The following is a 17,421-nucleotide window of genomic DNA, read 5'->3' on the forward strand; positions in this document are numbered from 1 at the left end:
TATGCACTGTAGATGATGATATGTTCAAACTCTTTGCAATTATACACTGTCAAACTCCTTTCTGATATTGCTCCACTATTTGTCGGTGCAGAATTAGGGGGATTGGTGATCCTCTTCCCATCTTTACTTCTGAGAGCCGCTGCCACTCCAAGATGCTCTTTTTATACCCAGTCATGTTAATGACCTATTGCCAATTGACCTAATGAGTTGCAATTTGGTCCTCCAGCTGTTCCTTTTTTGTACCTTTAACTTTTCCAGCCTCTTATTGCCCCTGTCCCAACTTTTTTGAGATGTGTTGCTGTCATGAAATTTCAAATGAGCCAATATTTGGCATGAAATTTCAAAATGTCTCACTTTCGACATTTGATATGTTGTCTATGTTCTATTGTGAATACAATATCAGTTTTTGAGATTTGTAAATTATTGCATTCCGTTTTTATTTACAATTTGTACTTTGTCCCAACTTTTTTGGAATCGGGGTTGTAATTATCTGGTCCACTGCAAACAAACTGGTATGTAACGCTTGCAAGATGGAGATTGTCCATCTCTCGTTTAGGTTTAAACAGCATGAGCTTATACCTAGTATTTCTATTAGTGACTCTCTGTTATTGTACCAGTCCCTGTCGCCCATGAGCTACGCACTGCTTTGGATAGCCAGCTAAGGATGCACTCACATATCAATAATATCTGCAAATCTGCATCTTTTGCTATATGAAACATTGGCCGAATACGCAAATATTTAAACAAGGATGATTGTGAGAAGCTAGTACATGCCTTCGTCACATCCCGCCTAGACTTCTGTAACAGCTTTCGATTTGGTCTTCCAGACTCTGCTCTCTCTAAATTCCAGCGACTGCAAAATACCACTGCTCAGCTTGTTTCAAAATCAAAGAAAAATGATTACATCACACCTGTCTTGCAAAAACTTCACTGGCTTCCAGTTAAACTTTGAATCATCTACAAGGTTTTGCTGTTGACTTACAAGGCATTAAACGGCATGTCTCCTGATTATATTTCTAGCCTACTCCATCCCTACAAGCCTGCTTGCACTCTCAGATCCTCTAACCAGAACCTATTAGCCATACCTGAAGTAAACACTGTAAGCTATGGTGACAGAGCTTTTTCTGTCTGTGCTCCAAAACTGTGGAAAACTCTGCCTTTCCATGTCAGAAATGCTGAGAATATTAATGTGTTTAAATCTAAACTTAAGACTTATTATTTTAAACAGTTCTTGCATTAGGGGCGGCATGGTGGTGTAGTGGTTAGCGCTGTCGCTTCACAGCAAGAAGGTCCGGGTTCGAGCCCCTTTCTGTGTGGAGTTTGCATGTTCTCCCTGTGTCCGCGTGGGTTTCCTCCGGGTGCTCCGGTTTCCCCCACAGTCCAAAGACATGCAGGTTAGGTTAACTGGTGACTCTAAATTGACCGTAGGTGTGAATGTGAGTGTGAATGGTTGTCTGTGTCTATGTGTCAGCCCTGTGATGACCCGGCGACTTGTCCAGGGTGTACCCCGCCTTTCGCCCGTAGTCAGCTGGGATAGGCTCCAGCTTGCCTGCGACCCTGTAGGACAGGATAAAGCGGCTACAGCTAATGAGATGAGATGAGTTCTTGCATTAAATTGTGTGTATTTGTTTCGTTTGTTAAATTTTTAAGTTTTAAGTTCTACGAACTTGTAAGGGCATTGAGCTTAGATAATGCTCCTAAAACATATATTATTATTATTATTATTACACAGTATGTCCAAAGTGGATAAATACAGATCATATCACAATATCTCAGGACTAATTTATTCATCATGATATTTCTCTGATATCTCCATATTTCCCAGCACTGGAAAAACAACACTGTCTTTCTTTGTTCAGGAAATGTAGATATTAGACTAAAGGGTGCATTTAGTAACTAAAAGACATTAAATGCTTTCTTACCGTGTCTACTTGACCCTCATGTCCAATGTTCAAACAGAGAATAATGAAAAAAGTGTGGTAGGAAGTGTGTGTGTGGTTAAGAGGTGTTGCTGATGCTGTTGGTTGCAGCACACTGTTTCATTTCTTCTTTTGAAGAAATTAGGATATAATTCTCTCAATATATTTTTAAAATTATGAGAAACTAACGCTGAAGCCGAAAGATTTATGAGTCACATTTTTACCAGAGTATGATAAAGTCATTTTTGGAGAATGTGTTGGATGCATTTATAACCTCTTTTGTTTTATATAAAAGCAAATGAATTACGGCAAACTGTTTCATGAAATAAATTAAGCCTAAAAAAGGTTAATGCCATTTTCAAACGTGCGAATAAGCTGATTGTGTCAAGTCCAGTATTAACACTGTGTATGCATTGTGGACAGGGTTTTTTGTTTGTTTGTTTTTTTAATGACATCACTCTACATGCGTGAACAGGAAAGAAGAAAGGATTTCTAAAGAAAACCACAGCCTCAGCAACTGAGGAAGTGAAACACACAGCATGGTCATCATCATCTCAAACCACAAAACACACAGGACACAATCTTTACAACTGTCTGTTTAACTTTAAATAGAGAGCTGTCCATTTGTGGATGATAAACATGGATCCGATTCAATTTAATCCCCAATAATTCATGCAATTCATGCACTGTAGTGTGTGTGACATAAAAGTAGTGCCTTGATCAGTCAGGATTTCTTTCAGAATCCCAACTCAGGAGAGAACGTGGAAGAGTGCCTCTGTAGCACTACATGTTGAGATATTGTGGAGAGGCACTGCTTCCAGATATCGCGCTGCATAATCCACTATGACTTACACAAAGTGATATTTGCATGCAGATCAATCTAATGGCCCGATGAGATCCAGGCCAATTCTTTCAAAGGGAATCTTCATCAATGGCAATGGGTGCAATAGCGCATTCAGTGTGGCTGCTGGATTTACCAGCTGACATTCATGACATCCCCTCCTAGAACTGCCACCTTATTGTGGTGGAGGGGTTTGTGTGCTTGAATGATCCTAGGAGCTATGTTGTCGGGGGCATTATGCCCCTGTCAGGGTTTCCCAAGGCAGACAGGTCCTAGGTGACAGGCCAGACTAAGAGCAGTTCACCAAAACCCCTATGGAGAAAAATGTGAGGACCGTGACGTCACCCGGGATGACGCAGCCGGGGCCCCACCCTGGAGGCAGGCCCGGGGTTGGGGCTTGTATGCGAGCGCTTGGTGGCTGGGCCTTTGCCCATGGGGCCCGGCCGGGCTCAGCCCGAAGAGGTGACGTGGGCCCGACCTCCTGTGGGTTCACCACCCACAGAGGTAGCAGTAGGGGACTGGTGCAATGTGGATTGGGTGGCAGTGGAAGGCAGGGGCCTCGACGACCTGATCCCCGGACACAGCGGCTGGCTGTTGAGACATGGAATGTCACTTCGCTGGGGGGGAAAGAGCCTGAGCTTGTGCGGGAGGTTGAGAGGTACCGGCTAGAGATAGTCGGGCTCACCTCCACGCACAGCTTGGGCTCTGGAACCCAGCTCCTCGAGAGGGGCTGGACTCTCCACTTCTCTGGAGTCGCCCGTGGTGAGCAGCGGCGGGCTGGTGTGGGCTTGCTTATAGCTCCCCAGCTCAGCCGCCATGTGTTGGAGTTTACCCCAGTGAACGAGAGGGTCGCCTCTCTGCGCCTTCGGATTGGGGAGAGGGCTCTTGCTGTTGTTTGTGCCTACGGCCCAAATAGCAGTATAGAGTATCTGGCCTTCTTGGAGTCCCTGGGAGAGGTACTGAGGAGTGCTCAGACTGGGGACTCCATTGTGCTACTGGGGGACTTCACTGCTCACGTGAGCGATGACAGTGACACCTGGAGGGGCGTGGTTGGGAGGAACGGCCTCCCCGATCTGAACCCGAGTGGTGTTTTGTTATTGGACTTCTGTGCTAGTCACGGTTTGTCCATAACAAACACCATGTTCGAGCATAGGGGTGTCCATAAGTGCACGTGGCACCAGGACACCTTAGGTCGGAGGTCGATGATAGACTTTGTAGTCGTTTCATCTGATCTCCGGCCCTATGTCTTGGACACTCGGGTGAAGAGAGGGGCTGAGCTGTCAACTGATCACCACCTTCTGGTGAGTTGGATCCGCTGGCGGAGGAGGAAGCTGGACAGACCTGGCAGGCCCAAACGTATGGTGAGGGTCTGCTGGGAACGTCTGGCCGAGCACTCTGTTGGGGAGGTCTTTAACTCCCACCTCCGGGAGAGCTTTTCCCAGCTTCCGAGGGAGGCGGGGGACATTGAGTCTGAGTGGACCATGTTCTCTACCTCCATTGTGGACGCAGCTGTTCGGAGCTGTGGCCGCAAGGTCTCCGGTGCCTGTCGTGGCGGCAATCCCCGAACCTGGTGGTGGTCACCAGAAGTAAGGGATGCCGTAAAGATGAAGAAGGAGTCCTATCGGGCCATGTTAACCTCCAGGACTCCCGAGGCAGCTGACGGGTATCGGCAAGCCAGGCGTGCTGCAGCTCGGGCAGTTGTGGAGGCAAAAACTCGGAACTGGGAGGAGTTCGGGGAGGCCATGGAGAAGGACTATCGGTCGGCCTCGAAGAAATTCTGGCAAACCATTCGGCGCCTCAGGAGGGGGAAGCAGTACTCTGCCAACACTGTTTACAGTGCGGGTGGGGAGCTGTTGACCTCGACTGGGGACATTGTCGGGTGGTGGAAGGAATACTTTGAGGATCTCCTCAATCCCACCATCATGTCTTCCACTGAGGAGACTGAGGCTGATGACTCAGAGGTGGACTCGTCCATTACCCAAGCCGAAGTCATTGAGGTGGTTTGCAAGCTCCTCGGTGGCAAGGCACCGGGGGTGGATGAGATCCGCCCTGAGTATCTCAAGTCTCTGGATGTTGTGGGGCTGTCTTGGTTGACACGCCTCTGCAACATCACGTGGCGGTCAGGGACAGTGCCTCTGGAGTGTCAGACTGGGGTGATGGTCCCTCTTTTTAAGAAAGGGGACCGGAGAGTGTGCTCCAATTATAGGGGAATCACACTTCTCAGCCTCCCAGGGAAGGTTTACTCCAGGGTACTGGAGAGGAGAATTCGACCAATAGTCGAACCTCAGATCCAGGAGGAAAAATGCAGTTTTTGTCCTGGTTGCGGAACACTGGACCAGCTCTATACCCTTCATAGGGTGCTCGAGGGTTCATGGGAGTTTGCCCAACCAGTCCACATGTGCTTTGTGGATCTGGAGAAGGCATTCGACCGTGTCCACCATAGTATTCTGTGGGGGGTGCTTCGGGAGTATGGCGTTCGGGGCTCTTTGCTAAGGGCTGTCCGGTCCCTGTACGAACGGAGCAGGAGTCTGGTTCGCATTGCCGGCAGTAAGTCAGACCTGTTCCAAGTGCATGTTGGACTCCGGCAGGGCTGCCCTTTGTCACCGGTTCTGTTCATAATTTTTATGGACAGAATTTCTAGGTGCAGCCAGGGGCCAGAAGGAATCCTGTTTGGGAACCACAGGATTTCATCTCTGCTTTTTGCGGATGATGTTGTCCTGTTGGCTTCTTCATACCAGGACCTTCAGCATGCACTGGGGCAGTTTGCAGTCGAGTGTGAAGCGGCTGGGATGAGAATCAGCACCTCCAAGTCCGAGGCCATGGTTCTCGACCAGAAAAGGGTGGCTTGCCCTCTCCAGGTTGGTGGAGAAGTTCTGCCTCAAGTGGAGGAGTTTAAGTATCTCGGGATCTTGTTCACGAGTGAGGGAAGGATGGAGCGTGAGATCGACAGGCGGATCGGTGCAGCCTCCGCAGTGATGCAGTCGCTTTACCGGTCTGTCATGGTGAAGAAGGAGCTGAGCCAAAAGACGAAGCTCTCAATTTACCGGTCGATCTATGTTCCGACTCTCACCTATGGTCATGAGCTTTGGGTAATGACCGAAAGAACAAGATCGCGGATACAAGCGGCCAAAATGAGTTTCCTTCGTAGGGTGGCTGGGCGCTCCCTTAGAGATAGGGTGAGAAGCACAGTCACTCGGGAGGAGCTCGGAGTAGAGCCGCTGCTGCTCCACATCGAGAGGAATCAGCTGAGGTGGCTCGGGCATCTTTTTCGGATGCCTCCTGGACGCCTCCCTGGGGAGGTGTTCCAGGCATGTCCCCCTGGGAGGAGGCCCCGGGGAAGACCCAGGACACGCTGGAGGGACTATGTCTCTCGGCTGGCCTGGGAATGCCTCGGTGTTCTTCCCGAGGAGCTGGCCAAGGTGTCTGGGGAAAGGGAAGTTTGGGCTTCCCTGCTTAGACTGCTGCCTCCGTGACCCGGTCCCAGATAAAGCGGAAGAAGACAAGATGAGACGAGACATTCATGACATGCCACGCACAGGGCTCTACGCTAACTTTTTTTTTCAGGAGCACACGTGCTCCTAAGTTAAAAATTTTAGGATCACAGGGAAAAAAATGGGGGCACAAGCAGGTTTTCATTTTAAAGGTTTATTGCAGCGCAAACCTTAGACACACCAACACATAAAACGCAAAATTCAATTGAGAATGAATGAATGAACGAATGAATGAATGAATGAACAAACAAATGAATAATGAACAACTGAATGAATGAACAAAAAGTAGTTAAACAGAGAGCAGAGCTCAGCAGAGCTAACAACATCATCAAGGACAGCTCCCACCCTGGCTCGGAGTTCTTTGACTTGCTGCCCTCAGGCAGGCATTACAGGTGCATCAAAGCAGGGACCAACAGACTGAAAAACAGTTTTTTTCCCCCACAGGCCATAACCACCTTGAACGATTAGCCTTTTTCACATTACATCACTTGCAGGGGAACTCATATCCGTTTTCAGCCTTTTGAATGGAAGAAGAGGTATACGGCGGCAACATATGTTAACAAAACTGTGTCATTCACAGATAAGATTGATAATAATATTGCACATTGTTGTTTATCATTACGTATTGTTAGCAACCATTTCAGTCACCTATCTGCCTTGTTTTGGAAAGGAAGTTTACTGACTTTCTATGGTTGCACTGCAAAAAATAAAAATCTTAGGAAGTTTATTTGTCTATTTTCAAGTCAAAACATCTCGCCACCCTTATTATAAGACATAATTGCCCAACAAGCAAAACCTCATTTAGCTAGAAAGGCTAGTTTTTAGACAGTCCATCTTGAAAATCTTGTATAGACAAAATGTCTTGAAAAAGTCTTCTTTGGAGCACCTTTGAAAATACAACAAGTTTTTTTTTTTTTAAACAAGTAAGTACATTTTGGATATTTGTCAAATGCGGCTCATCTTGTTTCAAGAAAAAAAAAAACAAAGCATGCTTGTTTTGGGAATAAATGAACTTTACTGAAATCTTTGAATCTTTCATTACAATTCAACTCCACCTTACAGATCCTAAGTTTACTGCGACTGTTTTCTCAGTCATTCAGAGTGAGCTCCTTCTAGATGCTGTACAGACTCTAGACCAGACAAGTGCCTTCAGAAAGGCTATGAGTGAGTGGAGGGCGTTTTAGTGAGGTCTTTTTGGAATGCTGTGAGTTAAGTTCAGTGTTTTTTTTTTTTTTTGTGCCTGATCTTGTAAACCCCTCGTACACATGAATAGTCAGTGCCCCCAAAATGCACTGTTGCTTTGGCGTTGTGCAAGCACTGTAAGTCAAAATGCATAGACTTTTTTTATTTTTTTATTTTTGGTGCTTGAGGTCCTGGGGAAGTGGAATCTTAAGAGATGTTTTAATGTTTGAATGTTGAAATGGGGAAAAAAATAAACTTGTTGCAATGCTACACGTGTCGTCAACTTGATTCAAGATAGTCTCTGGTCTCATATCTAGAGTATTTTACTAATTACAGGTCACAAAAGGAGAATCTTTTAAGCTAGCAATGCTTAGTTGTAGAATTTAACAATCCTAATATTAGTATATTTATCTTAAATTCAGTTTTTACTGCTAAAACTTTGTCATGAATTTAAGTGAAATACCCTTAAAATAAAATAAATAAAAATGACTTGAATGGCTAAATGTAAGAAGTACGATCTTGTTATAAGAACTATTTTGATTATTTTGAGTTAATCAGATCTCGCATAATAAGTTCCCCAATCTTATTTTGGAATTATTTCATCTAAAAACAGGTTAGATTTTTCATCTTACTTTAAGAAATCTTACCAAGTCAAATTTGACTAGTTCCACTGGCAGATTTTTTTCACCTGATTCAAGCAAATATGCTTTGTTTTAATCTTTTATTTCTTATTTTTGAAAGGCCATTTTTTGCAGTGTGCTACTTGTTAGCCAGCAGATTAGCATGCCGCCTCTTCTTCCATTCAAAAGGCTGAAAACGGATGTGAGGTTCTTCTGCAAGTGACGTAATGTGAAAAAGGCTAATTACATGCACTGACTGATGCCACTTCTGGCAGGTGCAACAATGCACCAACAAGGACCTAAAAGGACAATATTCTCACACTTACCTAATACAGTGCAATACTTATTACAGTGCAACCTCACAGCAACTTTTTAGTTTTTATAGCTTTTGTATATTTTATATTTCTACACTTTTACATCCATACCCAATACAATGCAATACCAAATACAGTGCAATATCCTGAGTTTTGTAGCTGAACTGAGTTTCTATAACCAATGTGCAATTAACATCTGCACCTCAACACGCCCAGTTGTGTATATATATATTCTTTGTTTTTCTGCGGTGTTGTAACATGCACCATTTGTATATACTGTATATTATTTGTTTTTCTGCTGTGTTGTATGTTCCCATCTAAATATTTGCACTAGGGTGTGTGCTTTCCATCTCATTATATAATTTTCCCGCACTTTCTCCCGTCATTCTAGCTTTCTTCACTACACTTTCTTCCTCGTCCGTTCTTTTATTCTTGTTTCCACCATCATTGCTTTTAAAAAACGCCGTAATTCTCTGCATAGCGAATATATTTCTCAGCTCAGTCCGAACCAGCTCTCAGTTATCTCTCAGTTGGATGATCTGATGAATCCCTAAAAAGCACTTTTCCCACCTAATGCCACACCCACAACATACAACCGTGGGAAAGAGGGGCAATCACAGAAAGATGAGTAGAAAACGGGAAATGTTACAGGGGATATTTATTGTGATAGTAGGCTATTGTAGCGTCAGCACAAAAGCACCAGACTCAACTTTAACTGAAAGTGTTATTCAGTAGCCTAAACTTATTCAAGCTACAGACCGAGAAGAATAAAAATGCTGAAATCTCATGTCCCGGTAAAACGCACTAGCATGGCAGAACGGCAAAAAAAATTTAAACACCCCCCCCCCCCCCCCCCCCCCGTGCTCTCTCACTGCGGGGGCGGGGGGGGGGGAGTGAAAAAGTTACATTTACAGAGGCAATGCACGCAACTACAGAAAGGGAGCAAGGCGCAGGCAGAACACACACGTACACAACACTGAACACACACACTTTAACGTTTGATACATTTTAGAATGTTAAACTCATCGCATCTGTGCTCAGCGCTTTCCTAAAATGTTCAGCCACAAGAAGCCCTCGCACGAATGCGCGTTTTTTTTTTTCGTCGTTCGCATGCCGAAAAATTCGCTCGCAAATGCGAGTGAAATGTGCGCACTGTAGAGCCCTGGCCACGCAGCACCTGTGGACATTGGCACGAATCCCTGGCCAATAGAAATGAGCCATAAGATGATTTAGTGTTTTATCCTGTCCCAAATGCCTAGCCATAGGATTATAATCAGCCGCATGGAATAAAAATGTTCCCTATGGCTCTTCTGGACCAACAACTGTGTCATCTTTTCTTTAGTTTGAGTGTCCTGCATTACTTGATATAGCCTGTCCTTAACAATAGGATTTGACCATCAATTACTTTCACTTGGTCAAAAGCGTGTCTCAGAGACTTGTCACGTGCCTGCTCTACTGGGAAGTTCCCTAAGGGATTCCCTAGAGAAAGAGGAGAGCTCTCCTCCCTCTATGTGTCATTATGAAATGGAGCTGACGTGGATGGCCCTGGGACCACCTCCCCAGCTCACGGTTGCAGCGGGATTCCCCCGTGACTTACTACTGCAGGACCCACCTGCTACTATCTGTTTCATTCACATTTTAAACCCTGGCCAATCAGTTCACAGTATAAGTGGGTGGGTAAGTCTCAGACTAACTGCCACCTCCACTCTATGCTTTTCTCCATGGATGTGAATGGTGATGGGCATTAGTGGATATTTTTGTATATCACCGTGCACACACTTAACGTTCACCAATTGTGCATTTCCCAGTGCCCCACATTGAGTCAGGCTTTGATGTATGGAGGTCTGATTGCAACCCAAATCCACCAAAGCCTTATGTGTACCCCCTTGAATGCTCACAACTATCCTGTATGCCCCTGCTTGATCAGGGGAAGCCTGTAGTGCATCAGAGATGCGAATCAGTAGCCCTGCCTCCTTGTGGAAGCACTGATTCCCTGCCTTCCCTCCGTACCTACAGATCTACCCGGGCTCACTTTCAGTTCTGGTGGGCATGGATGAGTTCACCTGTGGAGAGAGAGAGGAGGTTAATGGCAGCACAGACACAGAAGGAAAAGGGAGAGCAGAAACACGAGGACAGATATGAGTGTGAGGAACCGGTTTCAGGGGAATTGTCCCATTTCCATGGGGCTGGGTTAGGGGAGGGGTAAGGAGGGGGAGAAGGAGAAAGCAAAAGTGAGAGAGAGAGAGAGAGAGAGAGAGAGAGAGAAGTTGTAATAGCGCCTGCTCCCGGAAACGCTGTCAGGTGGTCCTTGGCCAGCCGGACCGCTTCCTCCTGTGACACCGTTTGGTGACACCAGATCCACACTGACATCTCACTCAGCAGCTGGGCGATGAACTGCACCAGTGTCACTTGCCAGCCAGCCACCACTGTCGGCAGGCATCCCAGAGCTGTTGCACGAACGCAAACTGCTGGCCCACTTTGCCATATGCCAGCAAACAGAAGCACTGGTACTACTCTTCTGGGCCATGGATGACCCACTGAAGGATGTCTTGTTTCAGGTGGGGGTACTCCACCATGTTGGTGGCCGGGAGCTGCCAAGCCACAACCTGGGCTTCCCCTGACAGGAGCAGCATTAGACAAGCTGCCCACTGAGAGGTTGGCCATGAGCTTGCCTCCACGATACATTCAAACAGCTTGAGGAAGGCATTGGGGTCATCCTGCGGCCCCATCTTGACTAGCTGGACAGGCACACAGGCCGCAGGGACGACCGCTGGAGTACCCGTGGACTGGATCCAGCTCCGGATCACCTGCCGGTCTTGTGCTTGGGCTTCAAACAGAGCCTGGAAGCATTGCCCTGGTCTACTGACAGCGCGACGAGGGTGTGCTGCTGGCGCTGGACATCGTGGGTGAGCATTTGGAGGAGCTCTCTGACTGGTTCGGACTCCATGGTGGCATTCATTCCTCAGTCCCAGGTTTCAGCACCAGTATAACAAGTTTTTAACTGGTGGGAAACAGAGAAACTGGAAGCAGGCATCAGAACAGGTGTGTTCTTTTTATTTTTACACTTTTCAGTGACAACTAATGTTGAATTGTGCCTAAATCAGCCTGTGACATCACCAGAATGTACCATTTGAAGTCGGTAATTTCAAAGTTTTCCAGGGGAGCATGTCCCCAGACCCCCCAGCAGCTGGGCCTTACGGGCTGGGAGCCACATCAGTAGCACCGCTCTGATATTTGTTTCTGGGGAAAGCACAGACTTTGTTTTATTTATTTTTTTAATAAACTGGAGGTCAAATATTAAAGCTTTAAGCAGCTAATGTGTCTCTGCTAATTGATTGAAAGTAATTAGTGCTGTAAACTCATTTAAAGTAGTGAAGTGATGTTTTATTTACTGTTGATGGTGTGAGCGGCCATGTTGGTCTGATGTCATCTCCTGAATTCGGGGTCGAGGAGATTTTCCTGACTTTCTGATTAGAAGGGCCTTTTTTTTAAAGCTTGATGTCAAACACAGCATGAGGCCCTGATTGTCAGCCAGTGATGCTGGAATAGACTCCTGATTCACTGTGACCAGGATAAAGCACTTGTACAGATCACAGTACAGCAACTTTAACTCGCCAAAGCTGCTCATGTACATTGTTGTTTCATTTTGTCTCACTCCAAATAAACATATCAAACATGTCACTTTGTACGTGAACTGCTCATGTGTCTATTTAGATTTGGAGCAAACAGATGTAAATTTGGTGTCATTGCAATTTTCTGAAGTGTGTTTTGCTCAGTGTGAATGATTTCTGTACTCACATGACAGCTGTGATGAATAAAGGGAAAAGTTTTGCTGCCGAACCTCACAGAACTGGTTAAGATTTTCTAAATGAATCATTTACAATCTCTCAAGTGCTCATAAAGCTCTTTCCCATTAGGACGGTGCTGGTGTCAGTGCCGGTACGGAGCCGGTTCTGCCTTGGTGCCTTTTGAGAATCGGCCCCCGTTTCGACAGGTTGGAGAACCGACCATTATGTAGTCGAAGTGCTTCCCATGGATAGACTTTACTTTGGCGGCCCAGTGAGGTATATTAAACAGTCATGGGGTTATTTCCATTGAAATAGAAAAATCAGTTCTTGTGGGGAAAAAAAATCATGGTGGACAGAACACATCAGCTTTGCTTGCTTTTGAACAATTTACTTTGAAAGTAATTACATTTGCGTGTGTGTAGCGACCGTGAACAGCGTTCATAATAGAGGACGACTGTGTTCCAAATGGAGAACTGTGGTGAATTTCTTTGGGTAGCCCCTCCCATAGACAGTAACATCAGTGTTTCCAACTTTGGGACCAGCAATTTTGTGCTGCAGTGCCGGTACTGGCGCTAGGCTTTTTCAATCAAAATGCATGGAACCACTTCTAGATAAGTCACGAGCACTGCATCAGGAGAAAAGGCCAATGTCACACTTTGAGATCACAATTTTTCCCATTCTGATGTTTGAACATTGTGAACCTTAACTGTGTGTGTGTGTGTGGGGGGGGGGGGGGGTGCTTTGGTGTTTCACTTGATTAATCAAATGTGAAAATCGGGCATCTTCACTTCCTTAAACCAAACCACAGGTTGTCAATTGTTCATCTTCAGCAACTCTAATTTTCATCTCTACTGAGCGAATAAATCTTTATTAACTTCATTGGAGTGCAGTGGACAGAGTGAGAACTGATGCACACACTGAGGACATCGTTACAGTTCTGGATCGTTAGATGGATCTTGCAGAGCCAAGATGGATTTAAAAAAAAAGCAATAAATCAAAAATCATAAACTGTAATATACTCAGTCGATCATTTTTGTTTAAATTCAAAAATAAATGTAACTATGAGCTAATTAAAGGGAGATGTTCTTTCATAACTCAAAACTTGGCATGGTTACCCAATTGCTGTTTGTGTAATGTTAAGTTTTGTGGGGGCATAAAACATGACTGTGGCAGCGGGGGCGTGGTCAAGCGCTGGTCTGTGACAGGAGGGTGGAGCTGGGGAAGGTGAGTGGCAGAATCGCGACACCTGAGGATAATTAACCTGTTTGTGTGTGTGTTTTCCCAGTAACTGCTCCCTATTTAAGGAGGCAGAGAGAGAGGAGAGGGAGCGCAACCAGGGACCAGACAAGTGTGCGTGTGTGTGTGTGTATGGAAGGAAATATTTAGACTGAAAAGTTGTTAAAATAAATAATTTATCTGCCTCCAAGCTTTGTCCTGCCGTCCTCTGTGCTCCACCCACACTCGAAACTCGCTACAGTGGTGCCGAAACCTGGGAAAAAGGTGGAGCACCAACACAGCAGCCCCATGGAATCCTCCCCGTTCGCGGACTTGGTCCACGCCCTCGCCACGGCTCAGCAGAGCCAGCACCAGGCACTTGTCACGCTCCGAAAGGAGCAGGAGCACCGCTTCGAAGCCCTGGTGCTGGCCCAGCAGGAAGATCGAGAGGCGTTCCGGCATCTCCTCGCGGCGGCGGGGTCCACCAGCGCCCCGGCCGCGGGCCCGTTTCCCCTCACCATGACCAAGATGGGCCTGCAGGATGACCCCGAGGCTTTCATCACATTGTTTGAGCAGGTCGCCGAAGCCTCGGGGTGGCCGATGGAGCAGCGCGCGGTGCGCCTCCTCCCCCTCCTGACGGGAGAGGCGCAGCTGGCCGCACTACAGCTCCCCGCCGACTGCAGGCTGGCCTACGCTGATCTTCGCCGGGCTGTCCTCCAGTGCGTGGGGCGCACGCCGGAGCAGCAGCGCCAGCGCTTCCGCGCGCTGCGGATGGAGGAAGTCGGCAGCCCGTTCGCGTTCGGCCAGCAGCTCCGGGACGCCTGCTGGCGGTGGCTGAGGGCCGAAGATCGCGACGCCGAGGGAATCATCGACCAGGTGGTGCTGGAACAGTTCATCGCCCGCTTACCAGCCGGAACCGCGGAGTGGGTCCAGTGCCACCGCCCGGCGTCGCTGGATCAGGCCGTGGGACTGGCGGAGGATCATCTGGTGGCTGTTCCAGTGGCAGGACAGCGGACGTCATCAGCTTCTCTCTCCTCTTCTCTCTCTCTTTCTCTCCCCCCTCCTCCCATGTCCCGTCCTTTCCCCATTCCCCCACCGCGGAGGCGGGGGCCGGCTCCACCCCAGCCGGCCCGCCGCACCCGTGGTGCCCTCCCATTTCTCCCTTCTGTGTCTGTCTCTCCCCCCCTTCAGGTGAGTGAGCCCCAGAACACAGCTGCAGAGGGAAGGCCTGGGCCAGTCTGCTGGCGCTGCGGGGAACCGGGCCACCTGCAGCAACAGTGTGCAGCGATGGAAGTGGGGGCGGTGGTGTGGATCCCCGACGCGCCAGAGGCTGCCCTCGATCGGGCCGGAGCGTATCGCATACCGGTAAGTGTACAAGGGGCTACATATCAGGCGTTGGTGGATTCAGGTTGCAATCAGACCTCAATCCGCCAAAGCCTGGTGCAAGACGAGGCATAGGGGGGAGCACAAGGGGTGAAGGTGTTGTGTGTGCACGGGGATATTCACAGCTACCCGTTGGTGTCGGTCCACATACATTTCAGAGGGGAAAAATCGATAGTGAAGGCGGTGGTTAATCCTCGCCTTACCCACTCTTTGATTTTGGGGACTGATTGGCCGGGATTTCGGGGTTTAATGGCACGCCTAGTAAAGAGTGGGTCCTGCCAGTTGACAGGGGAGGGTCCCGGTGTCGCTTTGGCTGGAGCTGCGGTCGCAGAGCCGTCTACGTCATCTCCACGACAGAGTGAGGAGCCACCGGCCCCTCCTCTTTCTATTGGGGAATCCCTCGCAGATTTCCCACTGGAACAATCGCGAGACGAGACTCTGCGACACGCATTTGACCAAGTGAGAGTAATCGATGGTCAGACGCTCCAGCCGAACGCCACCCCGTCCTTCCCCTATTTTTCCATTTTGAAGGATAGGTTATACCGAGTGACGCAGGACACTCAGACAAAACAGCGAGTCACCCAATTGTTAATTCCAAAGAGCCGCCGGGAATTGGTATTCCAGGTGGCTCACTTTAATCCCATGGCTGGACACCTCGGGCAGGATAAGACACTTGCCCGGATAATGGCCCGATTCTATTGGCCGGGGATTCGCGGCGACGTCCGTAAGTGGTGTACGGCGTGCCGCGAATGCCAGTTAGTAAATCCAGCGGCCATTCCAAAAGCGCCCTTGCGCCCCCTACCATTAATCGAGACCCCGTTCGAAAGAATTGGGATGGATCTCGTAGGGCCATTAGATCGGTGAACACGAGGGTACTGCTTTATATTGGTTCTGGTGGACTATGCAACGCGATACCTGGAAGCGGTGCCTCTTCGCAATATCTCAGCACGCAGTATTGCGGAGGCCCTCTTCCACGTCATCTCCCAGGTTGGAATCCCGAAAGAGATTCTGACTGACCAAGGCACCTCGTTTATATCACGGACACTGAGCGAACTGTATGGGCTACTGGGTATTAAGCCGATCCGCACCAGCGTGTATCACCCACAGACGGACGGTTTAGTTGAACGGTTCAATCGCACCCTCAAGAACATTATCAAAAAATTCGTAAGTGAGGACGCACATAACTGGGATAAGTGGCTCGAACCCTTGTTGTTCGCAGTGCGAGAGGTCCCCCAAGCCTCCACGGGGTTCTCCCCGTTTGAATTATTATATGGGCGTAAGCCGCGCGGCATCTTAGATGTCCTGCGGGAAAATTGGGAGGAGGGACCTTCACAGAGCAAAAACGAAATTCAGTACGTTATGGATCTGCGCGCAAAACTCCACATGCTCACCCACCTAACTCAGGAGAATTTGCGGCAGGCCCAGGAAGGCCAAGCCTGCCTGTACAACAAGGGCACGCGCCTTAGAGAGTTCACTCTGGGAGATAAGGTACTCGTCCTGTTGCCCACGTCGAGCTCCAAATTAATCGCCAAGTGGCAAGGACCCTTTGAGGTCACACGGCGAGTCGGGGACGTCGACTATGAGGTTAGGCGAATGGACAGGGAGGGGGCGCTACAGATCTACCACCTCAATCTGCTGAAACTCTGGAACGAGGAGGTCCCCATGGCATTGGTGTCGGTAGTTCCGGAGAAGGCGGAGCTGGGGCCAGAGGTCCAAAAAGGGTCATTGGCAACACGTACCTCTCCGGTCCCCTGTGGAGACCACCTCTCCCCGACCCAACTCACGGAGGTCGCCCAGTTGCAGGCCGAGTTTTCGGATGTGTTCTCGCCCCTGCCCGGTCGCACTAACCTCATAGAACACCATATAGAGATGCCCCCGGGGGTGGTAGTGCGGAGCCGTCCTTATAGATTACCCGAACACAAAAAAAAGGTGGTTCGGGAAGAACTTCAGGCCATGCTCGAAATGGGCATCGTCGAGGAGTCCCACAGTGACTGGAGTAGCCCGGTGGTCTTGGTTCCCAAGGCCGACGGCTCGGTCCGGTTCTGTGTGGACTATAGAAAAGTCAACGCGGTGTCTAAATTCGACGCGTACCCAATGCCTCGTATTGATGAGCTGCTCGATCGACTAGGCACGGCTCGCTTTTACTCGACACTGGATTTAACGAAGGGATATTGGCAGATCCCCTTGACTCCATTATCCTGAGAGAAAACAGCCTTTTCCACACCGTTCGGCTTACACCAGTTCGTCACACTTCCTTTTGGGCTGTTTGGGGCGCCCGCTACGTTTCAGCGGCTGATGGACCGGGTCCTCCGGCCCCACGCCACCTATGCGGCCGCTTACCTAGATGATATCATAATTTATAGTAATGATTGGCAGTGGCACCTACAACACCTGAGGGTTGTCCTTAGGTCGCTGAGGCGGGCGGGACTCACTGCCAACCCGAAGAAGTGTGCGATTGGGCGGGTGGAAGTACGGTATCTGGGCTTCCACTTGGGCAACGGGCAGGTGCATCCCCAAATTAATAAGACGGCAGCGATTGCGGCCTGCCCAAGGCCCAAGACCAAAAAGGGGGTGAGGCAGTTCCTGGGGCTGGCTGGCTACTATCATAGGTTTATACCTAATTATTCAGACGTCACCAGCCCGCTGACTGACCTCACTAAAAAGGGGG

The 17,421-nt window shown here is 48.5% G+C and overlaps 1 protein-coding gene across 1 annotated transcript in view; it reads right to left on the reverse strand.

Moving 5' to 3' along the window:
• The window catches only part of LOC132865822 (titin-like), a 107,815-nt gene extending 96,489 nt beyond the window's left edge, over positions 1-11,326 (reverse strand). The window contains exon 1 of the mRNA XM_060898320.1: positions 11,175-11,326. Within this exon, the coding sequence (XP_060754303.1) occupies positions 11,175-11,326 (152 nt within the window). The remainder of the gene's footprint in view (positions 1-11,174) is intronic.
• Positions 11,327-17,421: the final 6,095 nt, after the last annotated feature.

The sequence above is a fragment of the Neoarius graeffei genome, chromosome 18, assembly GCF_027579695.1.
Source record: "Neoarius graeffei isolate fNeoGra1 chromosome 18, fNeoGra1.pri, whole genome shotgun sequence".
NCBI lineage: Eukaryota > Metazoa > Chordata > Actinopteri > Siluriformes > Ariidae > Neoarius > Neoarius graeffei.